Source organism: Clytia hemisphaerica, unplaced genomic scaffold (genome assembly GCF_902728285.1).
Source record: "Clytia hemisphaerica strain Z4C2 unplaced genomic scaffold, Clytia hemisphaerica genome assembly, whole genome shotgun sequence".
NCBI classification, from domain to species: Eukaryota; Metazoa; Cnidaria; class Hydrozoa; order Leptothecata; family Clytiidae; genus Clytia; species Clytia hemisphaerica.
In genome coordinates, this window is record NW_027103621.1 from 278,391 (window position 1) to 293,824 (window position 15,434).

General features: G+C 34.9%; 1 protein-coding gene across 1 annotated transcript; it reads left to right on the top strand.

Annotated features, from left to right (window-relative positions):
• The first annotated feature begins 4,453 nt into the window (after positions 1–4,453).
• Positions 4,454–14,544, top strand: LOC136802391 (zinc transporter 7-like). The gene is made up of 12 exons (XM_067059129.1): positions 4,454–4,608; positions 5,089–5,190; positions 5,604–5,717; positions 6,049–6,136; positions 6,652–6,766; positions 8,161–8,246; positions 8,444–8,573; positions 9,917–10,052; positions 10,636–10,726; positions 11,325–11,383; positions 12,323–12,413; positions 13,100–14,544. Exons 1-12 carry the CDS (start codon positions 4,517–4,519, stop codon positions 13,142–13,144), a joined length of 1,149 nt encoding a protein of 382 aa, XP_066915230.1. The 5' UTR covers positions 4,454–4,516; the 3' UTR covers positions 13,145–14,544.
• Positions 14,545–15,434: the final 890 nt, after the last annotated feature.

A 15,434-nucleotide genomic window follows, 5' to 3' on the forward strand; every position in this document is an offset into this window, starting at 1 on the left:
CTTATCGATATGTGAGTGACCCCTTATCGAAATTGTTCTGAAACGGGCGGTAAGCGGTAAGCGTGTAATTGCACCCTTTTTTATTCTGACACGCAATTCCTTCCGAAAGCTCTGTTGAATTTCAAAAGCCTAGGGCAGTTTTACTCAAAATTTATCGTAGAAGAAGATTCCGTAAAAATGGATTGCCTGTTAAACCATGCCTTCGCCCGAATTAGAGAATTCTGAACCCCTTGAAATCCCTAAGCAATTTCAACCGGGGCGGGAGCGGGCGTAAATTATAACCATGCAATTGCGCCCTTACGCCCTCGGAACATAAGATAAGCGTGCAATTGAGAGGATTTCCCAGACTGGCATGGCTATGCATGTTAGCCTCCACTGATGCAAGTTACCCGACTTCACGGTGTCTTTGTTGCCTCACATTAAAAGGTTTGTTTTTATTTTAGTTTGTATCTTTGAAAGACACCATCAGATTTAGGCAGCGCTGTCGGATCTAGGACCACCTTAAGGGAAGAAATTTTTGCAGAAGAAATTTTTCGCAGAATTTAATTTCGCAAATTTGGGGGTAATTTCGCGAAATTAAATTCCTCGAAACACACCAAAATGGCAGTTAGTCACACTAGGAAATCTAGCTTTCAGAAAAAACAACATCAGTCATCTACAGGATGTATTTGCATAACAAGGATGAGAGTTACCTGAATCAAGTTCGCAAGACAATTAATTAAAACTTGAAAGTTTGAAACAAAATAAAACGTGCAGCAGCCAAATATCAACCAACCAAATTTTGTCATTCAATTCCCGAGACAGCGCTTCGATTTTTAAGGCCTTGTTTATACGCTAAAGTAAAAATAATTCCGAACATGTAAATGGGTCATTGTTTGAGGTCCGGCAAAATTTCCGGGAAATAACCTATCCGGCGGTGCGCAGATCTAGGTGGGTTCCGCCTCCCCCGTAGATCTTTTTCTTGTGAAGTTGATTTTCAAATTAGTTTTCAAGGTTGGCTTAGCTCAAATTTTTTAATCTATGGCTCAAATTCTAGGCAATTTCTCAAAGTTTTTGAAAATGTTAATTTCATTAAAAAGTGCCGGGTTATTTTTTCATCTCTTTAGAAGTTTTGCGGTGCATTTTTTTGCTTGAGAGTCAAGTAAACGATATAGCGCCTTCGCAGCATTAATCTTTGATTTTGGCGGGGCTCTAGTGTGACTAACTGAATGGCTAAATCGCGAAATTAAATTCCTCGAAATTCGATTTTTTTATTTTTTTATTTTGTTGTTATTGACCAGGTGTTACCTGATGAAGAGATGGACACAATTGATTTTTAAGCATATAACGTGTATTTTTTATCAAATTTAAACAAATATAAACAACTCCGTGATGCTTAAAGGGACATAAAAGTAGTAAAATGTAAACATTGCGTGAACCACGTGTCATTAAAGAGAACAATTAAAATCATGTGTCCAAAACAAACTTGTAAAACAATTGAACAATCAAAATTAGCCATATCTGGTTTGATTTATTATTTTGTCATGTGACATTTGTTTTGATTTTGTATCCGCTGCATACAGTTTGTTTACAAATTTCGCAAGTACTATTATGTCCCTTTAAAAGTTAATCTATAATTTGATAACTTCATTTCAATCGCAAAATTAAATTCCGTGAAACTTTTGAAATCGGGTCATTTGCGTAATTAAATTCCGCGAAATTTGGCAATTTGAAACTCTGATTCGTGAAATTAAATTCCGCAAAAATTTCTTCCCTTAAGGTACATTAGATTGTATTGAGTACCTTCCAGCCTTCGATTTTATCAAATATGTTTCCAGTAATAATCTGAAACCAAGTTTATTTCAGCCGTTTACAACACGCGATTCACCTGTGAAAACCACTTTTGTTTTCTCCCACCAATCAGAATGCACGATATGAGTTACCTTGAGAGGAAACCCAGGGCAAAGGCACACAAAATGACGAGGAATTTATAAGGGGGAATAAGGGTCCCCGTCAATCTTTATGGCGGGGCTTCTTTTTATGCTTTAGTTTTAGGTCAGTTTTTTGGGGTTTTTCTTAAAGAGATATCATAGTAATTGATTATCAAAGTAATCAATTGGTTATTGAAGTTGTCAAAGTTATCGAAAGTAATCAATAACAATCAAAGTACTCAAACGGTTATCGTCTTGGAAGGGTTGTTAAGAAGTGATAGAATATTCACAATTTTTTTGAAATTTTGGTATATACTCGACATTTGATTGTCTGTTCATGCTGTTCATTAACTCAAATCAAATGACTTTGGAGGTTCAGTGAAATGGTGACTGAATTGCCGTCCCATGTTTTGTCAGATAGTCCCAAGTCAGAGTAGTTGACGGTAACCACGGCTTTTTTGTTTCAGTATTTTTTAATACAATTCAATATGGCAGTTAGTCACACTAGCGTACTGCTGAAATGCGTAACAAAGATTAATGCTGCGAAAGCGTTGTATCGTTTACTTTACCCGCAAAAAAAATACGCTGCAAAACTTCCAAAGTGATACATGAAAAAATAACCCGGTGCTTTTTAATGAAACTAACATTTTCAAAAACAATGAGAAATTGCCTAGAATTTAAGCCATAGATGAGCCAAGCCATTTGAGCCAAGCTAACCCTTAAAACTAATTTGAAGATCAACTTTCCAAGAAAAAGATCCACGGGGAAACAGAACCCACCTAGATCCGCGCACCTCCAGATTTAGTCCTAACTACACTCTAGGTCTTTCAAAAATATACCAAGGTTCTCTACTAAATTGATTTCAGAATTGATTCAGTTGGTCTTGATTGATCTAAACAAATATTAGTCATTGAAATGTCCTGTTATTACCCCAAACTTTGCTGAAAGTCCTTTAACCCTATTATTATCAGGCTTTTTCGGATTTTGTATTCTCAAGGGGGGGTGTTTTCCACCAGCCTTGCATAACTTTTGATCTAGAAAAGATATGGACTTGAAATTTGGCAGAAATGTTCTCTACCATGAAAGGAGTTCATAGAAAAAAATTTGGGTTGATGACGTCATCATAAAGGTGATGACGTCATCACAAACTTTCACACTTATCGCTGACCAATAAAAAAGTACTATTCAATAAAATAGCAATTAAAGTTGAACGAATGGAGATTTTTCAATTCTGTTTTGAATTTCTAAAAGGCAAAATATATATCTTTAACATATTTGCCGGTTTTTAACATACTGATAAAATTGACGTTTAAAATTCATGCAGAAAATGAGTAAATCTTTTCAAAAAACAATGACGTTAATTTTTGATGACGTCAGCAGTTTTTGAATATGTTTCAAATATTTTTTTAAATTTATTAATGATACCTAAAACCTGTAAAAATTTGAAGTCAGTTGGATGCCTAGATCAAAAGTTATGCTACATTTAAGCTTTTGGGATTTTACAGGGTTTTAGCTGGATTTTATGATACGCCTGCACAAAAAAGTCATAAAACCCGATCTGGTCGGTGTATAATTGTAAAATTTGGTATACATGCTGCTAATAGGATTATATTAAAAGTCAAAAACTTTCAGAGTGTTAAAAAAAAATTTCAGTGAGCTATTAGCAAAATAGTGCCAGCCTGGTGGAAAACACCCCCCCTGATAAAAATAGGGTTAAATGTTTCCATTGGTCGGTCTTTGTTTATGTTGTTTTTACATATTGTTTTGAAGTCATCAAGTGGATGTAAAACCAGGTATAACCACGAACCATAATCAAGGCCAATTGGAAAGATTTCAGGATTTTTCGATAACATTTTACACGTCTGTCCCCTATTTTCCCAAAGGGTGTCATGTAATTACCCTAAACTGCAGGGTAATTATGGGACACCTTTGAGATGAATTTTAGCTTTACAAAGATCTACTAAGATTTGGTGAAAGCTAACAATTCTTGTGGAATGACCATACTTTGGTCAGTAAAATGTCAAAAGATTGGATCTCTTCAGGGCTCCAGTTAAATTATGCCAGATTTTTCCCTATCCGACTAACAAGCAAAGATATATACTAGTTTCTATCAAAGATTCTTTCCTATTTTTCTCAATTTCAAAAAAGCTTGGAATTAAATGAGGGATGTTGACATTAGACCAACTTACGGTTGTCCATTTGGTGATCACCGCAGTCTATTGAATAACTACTACTACAGCATAATTTAACAGCATACTCCCATTCAAAGAGGCAATCAGAAGCAAATGAATTTTTCAATATGATAGGCTAGTTAAGGATATGCAAGTACACCCTTACCACCAACATTCAGTTCAATTTCAATAAGTGATAAGCAAGTAATTACATTCGTAAAAACTATCCAATTTTGATAGCTGTATAATTAGGCGTGTTTAAATCTGAAAACTGCTAATGACTTGCTTTTAAGACTTCTTGATTAGATTTACCTTCAAAAGGAAAATTGTCCATTGTACAAGTTTTTGACATTTTTTATGTATTTTTTTTAGACAAGAACTTTGCCACATATGATAATAACAATACATTGAAAAATAAATATAAAATTTTAAGTGATGTTACCCTTAACAAGGACAGATCAATATAAAGGGGATGAGTTCAAACCAGGAGTCAGAATCTGGTGTCGGAAAATCCTCATATGGATCAAGTAAGTTTTTATTCTGTCTCATCTTATCATGAGGAGCTATCATTGGTCTTTATTGATAGTCCTTTAGGCAGTGATACTACCATTTTCGTTTGACGTTTACTTAAGTGTTTTTTTCTCGTCAATTTCCATTGTTTCAACAGAATTTCTCTGAATTATTAAAAGAACAAAAAGAACAAACCACTGGAGTAACCATCAATCAAAATGATAGTGCCATCTCCTTTCAAATGATAAATAACTTAAAAAATCCAAATTTCTTACTGCTACTTCTAGACTCAGCAGCAAATGACTTTCCTTTTAGGTTGCTACCTAACTTTTTCATAAAATTCTTTCAAGTATATTTGACCTCTCTAATATAAAAAAACTATTAATAATATGATTTATTCCCTCTTGGAAAAAGAGCTACTACAATGACTCTGACCATTGAACGACTTATATGAAAGATAGAGACAGTTATGTATATTATCTACAATTTCTTTCTAGATCCATTTTCGAAGACAAAACATCAAGAAACATATTCTGTTTTTTAGTATTAAATTTGGTTTTCGCTTTTCTTGAATTGTTCTATGGTATGTGGACCAACAGGTGAGATATTGTTTGCAAACTTTTTTTAATATATTTTTTTCTAAATACCATAAGCCAAGACTCCTTGTTACAGAATCATAAATAATGTATACTTACTTCTTACATGGCCCCATTTAGTACACTAGGTTCTAGCTATATAGCCCTAGAATGATCAAGACTCCCTCCTCCTTAGTAGCTAGGTTCTAGGTCTCCAAAAGTAGATGTTTTGAAGTTGAAAAATATCTGAATCTGATACAATTCTTTTGATTGACCAGCATCATCAATTTATTTTCTGCTCCTTTCGATCCTGGTCACAATTTTAGTTCCTGTGGTACATCAATAACAGGCAAGAAATTTTTAATGTCACAATACCCTTAATATTTTCATGGCACATTGAAATAATCTAGTTTCTAATTTTTCTTTTTACTTTTTAGTTTGGGTTTGATTTCAGATTCTTTTCACATGTTCTTCGATTGTACTGCTTTATTGACTGGTCTTATTGCAACAGTTATTTCAAGATGGGGCAAAAACGAACGCTATTCATATGGGTCAGTAAATTCTATTCCTTAATTCCTTCCTCTGTCTATTTTGACACATTGCTCTTTAAGCTTACTGTATAATATTTATAATAAATAAATAAGAATAAGACCTTGTTTAAACTATAACTATTGTTGAATTGAATGGATTCAAGGCTTTGAAATATTTTCGAAAAGTTTTCTGAAATTTATATTGTTTTCTTTGTAATTTATAGCCCACCAATGTAGTCAAAAATGGCCAAAATTATATAATTATATTTATATTTTGTCGTTTTACATTACACTCTACGGTGTTGACTTGTCATTGGTGATAATCTTCAATCATGTTATTTGTTATTTTCAGATACGTTCGTGCAGAGATCATGGCTGGTTTCATGAATGCTCTTTTCTTGATGTTTGTCGCCTTCTTCATCTTCTCGGAAGCTGTTGAGGTATATAATATAACCCATGTTGATTCTTTCGATTTTGTTGGTCAATAGCACAGATACTTTTTTAAAACACTAGACGAACCTACTCTATCCGTACTGAAGCATATTTTTGAAGGCGTGCCTCTTCTATGCAATGACAGAGTTGTCAGAGATCTAGTGCCAGAAACTAAAAGTTCACGGTTCCAATCCCCAGCTCATTCCGATGTTCAAAGCTGAGCCGGCTGGCCGTGAATTCTCTGAAAACAGTTGAAAGACTGAAAGTCTTAATACCGGGTGTGCCAAAAAAATAGGCCTAAAATTGAAACTTTGACGTAACTTTTTCCAGTTAGAATAGAAATTTGAAATTTTACATGCGTCTTAAGCAACCTATTTCGAAGCTTTCCTGAAAGTTTCATTCTTATAGCTTTAGTAGTTTCAAAGATATGGAGATTTTCCTAAAGGATGTGAAAATGTGTTTGTTTATAGATTGTGCGCTATTTAAGATATTGTTTATCAATTTATTTTTTGTATATTTGTAGAGAGCCTTTCACCCACCTCATGTTGAGCATGAACGGTTATTGTTGATTTCAGTATTGGGTTTTCTTGTCAACTTGGTTGGTATCTTTGTCTTCGGTCATGGACATGGTGACGACGGTAAGACTCTATTCTCCTATGTGATTGTTACCACTATGCCTGGTGGTGTCAAAATAATGGTTCACTTTTGACTTTTGTTTGGAAAACCTTCTTAATATAAAACTCTTTTGTGCTTGATTGTAGGGGTGGATGGTTGGTAACTTTTATAGGAACTAGGTATTAATTGACTAGCCTTAAATTAGCATAACACGTTGAAATCTTATTCTCTATGTATTTTTGGACCTACCTCCGGGTACCCCGGTGGAGGTCCTATGAATTAACCGTTGTCTTTTCGTCCGTCCGTTCGTCTGTTACCAGCTTTTCTCGAGATTGGCTCTTTAGTTTTTGGCACAAAGATGCAAAATGGCAATGGCCAAAATGTCGGAAATATGCCGGAAAAACTGTTTTTTGGCATTTTCTCGAGATTTTATCATTAGTTTTTTCTGATTTTTTGCTCAAAGATGCGTATTAACAATGCCCAAAACATGGCCAAGTTCGATTTTTGAGAACAATTTTTTTCCGGCCAGAAATGCCGGAAACATGCCGGAAATCGCCGTTTTTCAAGATTTTCATTGGAATTCTTCCTTATAATTGGTTGTATTTCATTCAAAATCATCATTTATAGCAATGCCCACCATCAAGCATGTTTCAATTTTCAATAAAATCGATTTTTGAAGCCGGAACTATTTAAAAATTGCTGGAACAACCTATTTTCGCCGGAAAGACAGTAATTCTTGAATTTCTCGAGCTGTACTTTATATTTTTTTAGGCAATTTTGCACACTGATGCAAAATGACAATACCTAAAATGTGACGGAGCCCGATTTTCAAAAACTTTCTGGCCGAAAGTGCCAGAAATATGCTAGCCTATACTAGACGTCACCCGCGTTTTTTACGCAATTAACGTCTATTCCACTTTGCCACTTTTTCGAATGTTTGGAACCTGGGCTCTCTAGAAATATGCCGGAAAACCTCTTTTTGACATTTTCTCGAATTTTCATCCTTAGTTTTTTCTGATTTTTTGCAGAAAGATGCGTATTCACAACGCTCAAAACATGTTTCGGTTGAAATGCTGGAAATGCCGGAAATCGCCGTGTTTGCAGATTTTATTGGATTTTTTCCTTAAATATTTCTATGTTTTTTTAAAACAAAAACAGTCATTATTGATAACAATGCTCACCATCAAGCATGATTTAATTGTCAATAAAACTGATTTTTGTGACCAGAACTTTCTATTTATTTTTTCCGTACAGCCCTTCCCACTCCCCCCATTAACAATCAATGATGAATTTATTGCGTTATGCATTTTTGCTAAACGCTATATTTTCTGACTGATTTTTTTCATTTTTCTCCTCGCATTGCTATCTAACTTTTATCATCAGGTAGGTCTATTCAGCATCTAGCTTGTTTTTTCAGGACACGGTCATTCACACGCTGGCTCGTCACATGGACACTCGCACGCTTTTGGTGGCTCTCACGGTCAATCACATTCTCATGGCGAGGTTAGAAGTTTCATCATTTATTTCAAGACTTTGTCCTTAGATCGTTGTACTAAATATTATACAAAGCCAAGAACAAAACATTGCTTGCGAAAACGAAAGTATAACACACAGACAAAATGACACACACAGTACGGCTATTAATATATAGATAGACAACATAATGAAAATGTGTCGTCTTCATCTTTATTCAAAATTAGACTGACGATTTCCACAATGACTTCCATAACAAAAAGAAAGCTGAGACAGGTGACCACGGACATTCACATGGATCGCATGGTCACTCTCACGAAGGAAATATTCAAGTATCAAGTAAACAAATCTTAAATGGTATGTCATTTTTTGTTGGTTTTTATGTGTCGATACTTACTGCCTTATTGACAGTGGTCTTACTTTTTTGCCCAGAAAGGCTATTTTGGCTATTTTGAAAAATTTTCAGTTATTTTTCCGTAATTGTTCTTCAAATTGACTCGAAACTGATCCTAAAATAGCACTTTCAACCCTTCAAAATTCAAATTTCTTCTCTTTTACCCAACCATGGTGGGTAACGTCAATCCACTTCAATATTTGGCCCCCTCACTTCAGCCCTTAAGCCGGGGGCCCAGCCTTAAACCCTCTGAGCATCTTGTTATGTTTAATGAATCAGGCCATAATTGAGAGGCTTTTGGCCTTCCATAAGATTTCAGAATTGTTAAGGCAAAGAAATTGAAATTTTGTTGCTTGTATTGAAAAAGAAGGTGAAATAAAGATTGCAGATCGGTCGCTTGTTAAGTTTTAATTTATAGACAAAAACATCCGGCGATGTCTTTATCAATAATGATAATGATGGGGAAAATTAAAATTTTGCAGAGCTCCAAAGTTATAAAAATTGGAAAAGTCAAATTCTCTGTCTCGTGGGTTTCTGAAATTAGATATGAAACAATGCTGGAAAAACCTCCTTTTATTACAGCTCTATTAGATGTAAACAGGCTAGCTTTTCTCGATGTCGAGTTGTTCTTTTAACTGCTTGCTTTTTGGATCTACCCCGGTGGGGTGGAGGTCCTATAGAATAACCTTTGTTCGTTCGTCCGTCCGTCCGTTCGTCTGTTACCAACTTTTCTCAGGATTGAATCATAGGAATCTTTTGATTTTTGGTAAAAAGGTGCAAAATGGTGATGGCCAAAATGTGACGGAGCCCGATTTTCAAAAAAAAAAAAAATTTGGGCAAATTTGGGCCAAAAAAAGGCTAAAAAACGGGTTTTTTGGAGACGGAGCCCGATTTTCGAAAAAAAGTGTTTTTGGGTAAATTTGGGCCAAAAAACAGCTAAAAAAAAGTTTTTTAGACTTTATGAAATATTGTTTTTTTTTGCATGAAAGTAGGTAAAAGATGGATCAAGTAGATTTTTTGTGAAAAAGTGAATTTTCAGCTCAAAAAACGCATGTTTTAATATCTATAAGAATCGCTATTAATAAGCATACATGAATATGAAAGAATATTTCAAGAGCATGAAATTTTGGTTTCTAAACGTTTTTCTATAAGAAACAAACGACTAATTTTTATAGATCGTCACTATTTCTGTTCTGAATGATTGTTTAATGGTCACGCTCACGTAGATATCAATTATATATGTGTTAAATGCATAACCAGGTAGGTCCATAAAAGTATCACTTGTTTATTTTTTATTTTATTTCAGGTGTTTTCTTGCACATTTTGGCGGACACTTTGGGTAGTGTTGGTGTTATCGTATCTTCCCTTCTCATCAAATATTTTGGTTGGATGATGGCTGACCCAATATGTTCAATGATGATCGCTATCCTCATCTCTCTAAGGTATGTTTTTAAAATTCTCACCCAACTCGCTGGAATGTTTTGTCTGTTTTGATCGAGTAATGTTCACATGAAAAGTAGACAAATAGTCTGAATAGCAGACTTTTACAAAACCCTTGGTAGGTAGTATTTAAGGAGCACGAATCTGTTAGTGGATGTAAACAGCCTAGTAGACAAGGGATGTGCCCTTCTAGGGATAGTCCCTTTTCATAACATTCTAAAAGCTCTAAAATGGGCAATTTTTGACAACGATTGAAGATAATAGATTATTAAGCACTGTTACTTAGGATTATTGTTAAAGGTTTTATTCTTACATAAGTGTTCCCGTTTCATATCAGACAGATATTTCATATCAGGACAGTGTCTGTCTTTTGTAATATTGTGCTGATATAATTTTCCTCTTTCTGGCAAATCTTGCTCCACATTCGAGTCTATCCAATGTTAAAAAGCTGGTGAATTAAAATTGATGTGTAAGCAAACGATATCAGTCTTATTTAAAAACAAAACCTTTAAATAGTTTGCTGTGTGCGCAGAATGCATGATCTTTTATACCGGGATTCACTTTATTTTTCTTTGCATTTTTCAGTATCTGGCCGCTAATGATGGATACGTTATCAGTACTGATGCAACGCACACCCAAAGAAATCGAATATGAACTACCTATCGCCTACCAAAGGGTTAGAAACATTTTCTATTTGCCCTCTAACGTGTTTATAATTCTAAGAAATTTTCATGGCGTCAGCATTTAAGGGCTTTTCACAATTATCTGTATCAATTTAATTGAATATGAACTATCTACTAAATGGTAAGAAAATTCATCACCAAGATGGTGACACAAGCATTGACTGAAAAATTAGGAAATAAATCAAATGAAAAATGAAAATCCAATTTTCTGGGTTGGGTTTTTCACAGACGCATGTTTTGCCCTTCCTAGTTAGAAATAACTAGTACATTAGTTTGGCCGGTGTCATCAGTACCCGGGGGTGACTAAATATGAGGAAAAATTGGAACATTTTTGTCGACCCTTTAATATTGGGACAAATTTGACAAAATTTTGATTTTTTAGGGGTGAAAAATTGAAATTCTCCATTTTTCAATTCCTTAATGGGACTGTTATTTAAATTTCTTACTTTCCAACCCTTACAGGAACTGCTCGGTTCCAAAAGGCACCCTTAAGGGCGACATATACCCGTACCTTCACTTGTGAAAGTATCCCCTGGGCATCAGTACTTATCATAATCTGAGTAATGAATTTCACTTTTTTTCATCCCATAGGTAAGCCAAATGGAGGGTGTATACAGTGTTCAAGATCCTCATTTCTGGACATTGTGCAGGTACGTTAAATTTTCCAGCAGTCATAATTTCTTTTAGTGGTTTGATACCTTATCGGGGAAAACTTCGTCGGGGAAAAGTGACGAAATTTTGGACAAGTGACGAATATTTTCCCCGACGAAAATTTTCCCCGGCCTTAATGCGTTTACCAACTACCAGCAAGTGACGAATTTTTCCCCGACGAAAATTTTCCCCGTCGAAAATTTTCCCCGACGAAGTTTTCCCCGATAAGGTATTTTCATTCATGAGGGTTTTCTTTAATATGAGGTCTCGAATTCAGTTTTCAGAAAAGCTGTAGTCTAGCAAACTAGATGACTAATTCAGACATAATTGAAATAAGCAAAAAGTAATGGAGGGAACAATTTTAGTTTATACAAATTAAATCCCGTAACAATAATTGTATTATCATATAACGCCTATACTACTGTATTACACGCATTATAAACGACTCCAGTCTAGAAACAGCTAGAAAAGTTGGTACCCTATTACCGTAATGTATTACCTTATCGGTCAAAACTTAGTCGGCCTTAATTTTAGTCGGCCCTAATTATTAGTCGGCCCTAATTTTAGTCACCTCGTCAAAATTTAGTCACAAGGGCCGACTAATAATTAAGTTTTGGTCATTTATAAATTTTTAGTCGGCCCTAATTTTAGTCACCAAGCCAAAATTTAGTTACTTAGGGCCGACTAAGTTTTGGCCGATAAGGTATTTTTAGGATTTCAGTACTTATTAGGTTACCAGGAGTATAAACAAAACCATTTATTTCAGAAGCTCAACATTTTAGTGCTTTGCGTTTAAGGAGATATAGGGAAAATTAGCGTGAGTGAAAGGTCCGAAAATTAGAAAATGTCACCAAAATGTATAGTTTTAGAATGAAGTTTAGTGTGCACAATACAATGTCAATTTTTTTTCTTATGTAATGTTTTTCTCTTGATTTCAGTAAAAATTACATCGGAAACCTGAGGTTACTCATTTCTCCGAAGGCAGATGCTGCGTCTATTCTCAGTCAAACACATGCGATCTTTACTCAGGTCAGTCAATGTAATTTTAAGGCGGATTTAAGGGTTTGGCATCATCCGTGAAAAAATGATATTCAATTTAAGAGCACATTCTGAAGTCGAAGAAAATCGGGGGTCGATGCAAGGGGGTCGATGCAAGGGGGTCAGGCTTCCATTTAGATTCTACCTTGCCGTCAATTTTCCCCTGTTTCCGTTACACCCGGCTAAATAAGAAGAAGATTGCTTTGAAACTCAAAGTTTATGTAAATAATTCCGAAATTTTTCCGGACTAAGTTAGACCAATTTTTCGTCTCGGATTCTGGACCTAATTCCCATAATTCCGGCAACAATATGCGAATTAAAAGACAAACATACGGTTTAATAGAGAAACCTTTCGTTGGGTGGAACTACTTGCCACCCACCCCCCCCCACTTATTAAGTTTTGGGGAAATGTTTTTGAAAATTCCCTCTTTTACCCTAATCCTAATGTATTAGCCTCCTTTTCAAAAGTTTTCCACTTAGGACATTTTTATTCCAACCTGACTCCCGCTCATTAAAATTTTGAGAATGTTTCCACCCACCCCGCTTATTCCGAACCCCCGCCCTCTCCCGTTTATAAGGTACCCGAGAGTAGATATTACACTGAATTGGGATAACGAGTTCTTCGTGATGTAATTATTGGAAGGCCTATTAATTTGTGTTTTGATTTTTTTTTACAGCTTGGAGTAAAACAATTGTACGTACAGATTGAGCGATCGTACTAACGTTATGACGGCGTACAAAGTTGTTGTGGATAGATAATATGGATAACGGTGGGATGAAATCTAAATGATACAGGGGTGGTAAGAGAATTTGACAGCTTGCATGTCCCGGATATACATAGAGGATGAACGATCTTACTAAAAATTAGGGCGCCGGCTTGGTTGCCATGGCTTCGAGAATCTATTCTCTTTAACAACGTGAAAGGTTATGTAAGAAATCATTCTAAGGGACATATTTGCTCATTTTCTAAGCATTTTTTAGACTTATTATTTTTTGAAAAATTTGATAATGTTTAATATGGACAAAATGATCAGTCCTAGGTCTATCGTGGAAGGGTTTTTACCCCATTCTATTGACTCAATGGGTGTAAACTTTCAAAATAGTATTTCAATTATAGTATTTCGCTACCGTCAACTTGCTTTAGAAAAATAAAAGCCTTGTTTTGGGACTTTGTTTTCGTTGTTCTCGTGAGTTAAAAATTTATAATGATTACATAGATGGATTATAATTAAGTTACGATTTTAATCGGTTTATTATACGAGATGACGATTTGTAGTCTCTGCATCTTCAAAAATTTGAAAATGAAAAACATTTTAATATTCTTAATCTAGCTATCCTTTTAGACAAAATATTTAGCGTCTTTTGACAACGTTTGTTAACTAAAAAACAAATGCTAAATAAAGCTGGACGAGGAGTTACGCGAGGGTTAATACGGTTGGTTTAATGTTCAAGGTGTCCGAAAAAAAGGGAAACAGAATTTTTATTTAAAAAATACTTAACAATTCGATTTCTTTTTTATGCAAAATTCTGTTACAATTGAATATCTATTGAATATGAACAAAAAATTTTCATCTCATTGTAGTAGTTCCAAACTCAGTAAGATAAATGCCATGCTTTATAATTCATATATACATTCTGTTTAATTTTTTCCGGACACAATGTACTTTAAAAATTCATAAATTTTTATTATACTTTCTATGAAATATGGCCGATTTTTACAACCCATCCACTCTCATCTGGATAATATACTTTTTAGTGAAAAGAACCCTTTTTCTACATGAAACAATCGATGAAAATCAAGTACTTCGAAAAAACGATCTCGTACCCAGAGTCACTTGCACCCCTTTTTGATTTTACTGATGGATGTGATATAAACTTTGTGAGTGCTATCAGAATCATCAAAAAACGAACAAAGGGACTGGGTTCGGGTTCAAGTTTTCTTGTAAAAGCGTTATCCAGATGAAAGTGAGCCGTATATAACTGACCACCCTCCATTACAATACGGTCCAGATTTTTTAAATCTTTCTATTAGGTGGATGAATTTTGCAAGAAAAAGATTTTATTATTTATATATTAAAAGTTTATTTCATTTGTGTCGGGAAAATATTTTTAGAAAACAAAAGTTATCGTATATCGTCGTATAATTCTATCTTTTTTACCGATCCGTTATTCGAAAGAAATTACACGGAACTAATAAATCCCTTAGCTCCCAACACTCCCAGTGCCCCTTCAAGGATCCCTTTGTTCGTTTACATCTTTTGTCCAAATTTAAAATTGACAGCTTTGTTCAGTATGAATTTATTCAAGTTTTTCTACCTGTGACGTCATCAAGTTGGTCGATTTAAATTGAATTTTTCTCGAAAATGAGCGAAAAAACAATCAGGTTAAGAAACTACACCATAGTACCCTTCATGTTCAGTCATTTGTTTCGTCATTTTCTAACATTATGGTAGTTTTAAGACATGCCATAACTTACCCAGGCTACATACAAATGAACTTTTCAAATCTTCAAAATACTATAGCTCCGAAACATTCCGTTTGCTGAATCCAATAGACTGTTTCATAAATTACGTCACGGACATTTATTGCCATGGTGATTGACTCCCAGTGGATGGAAAATGTTTGAAAACGAGGCAAGTGATATTCGTGACGTAATTTATGAAAAGGTCTATCTTTTCGATCTTCATGATAGGGTAGCTTAAAGGCGGATCAAAGAGCGACCATACCCAATGAAGTATAAGCCCGAAGGGCTAAAATCGAATCTCCTTGGTAGGATTTGAAGCCAACAAATCCTGGTTTTTACACTTTTTTTTTAATAAACGCATGCGCAGTATATTATTTTGGAACTGCCGGCAGCCGAAATCTATTGCAAAACCGGTGTTCTTCTCTTCCTGTTCTGATTGACTGAGATTTCAGATTTTTTGAAAACCGGCTTAGATCGGTTTGAACCAATTGCACAAACGATCGGCACCGGTGTGAAACGGTGCAAAGATCGGTTTTTCGATAATCGGG

Bases quoted from the DNA above. Each gene is read 5' to 3' on its own strand.
- LOC136802391 (XM_067059129.1), top strand. From the start codon at position 4,517: ATGTTACCCTTAACAAGGACAGATCAATATAAAGGGGATGAGTTCAAA. The intron at 8,247-8,443 runs GTTAGAAGTTTC...ATTCAAAATTAG, and splicing joins AATCACATTCTCATGGCGAG to ACTGACGATTTCCACAATGA. The intron at 11,384-12,322 runs GTACGTTAAATT...TCTTGATTTCAG, and splicing joins CATTTCTGGACATTGTGCAG to TAAAAATTACATCGGAAACC.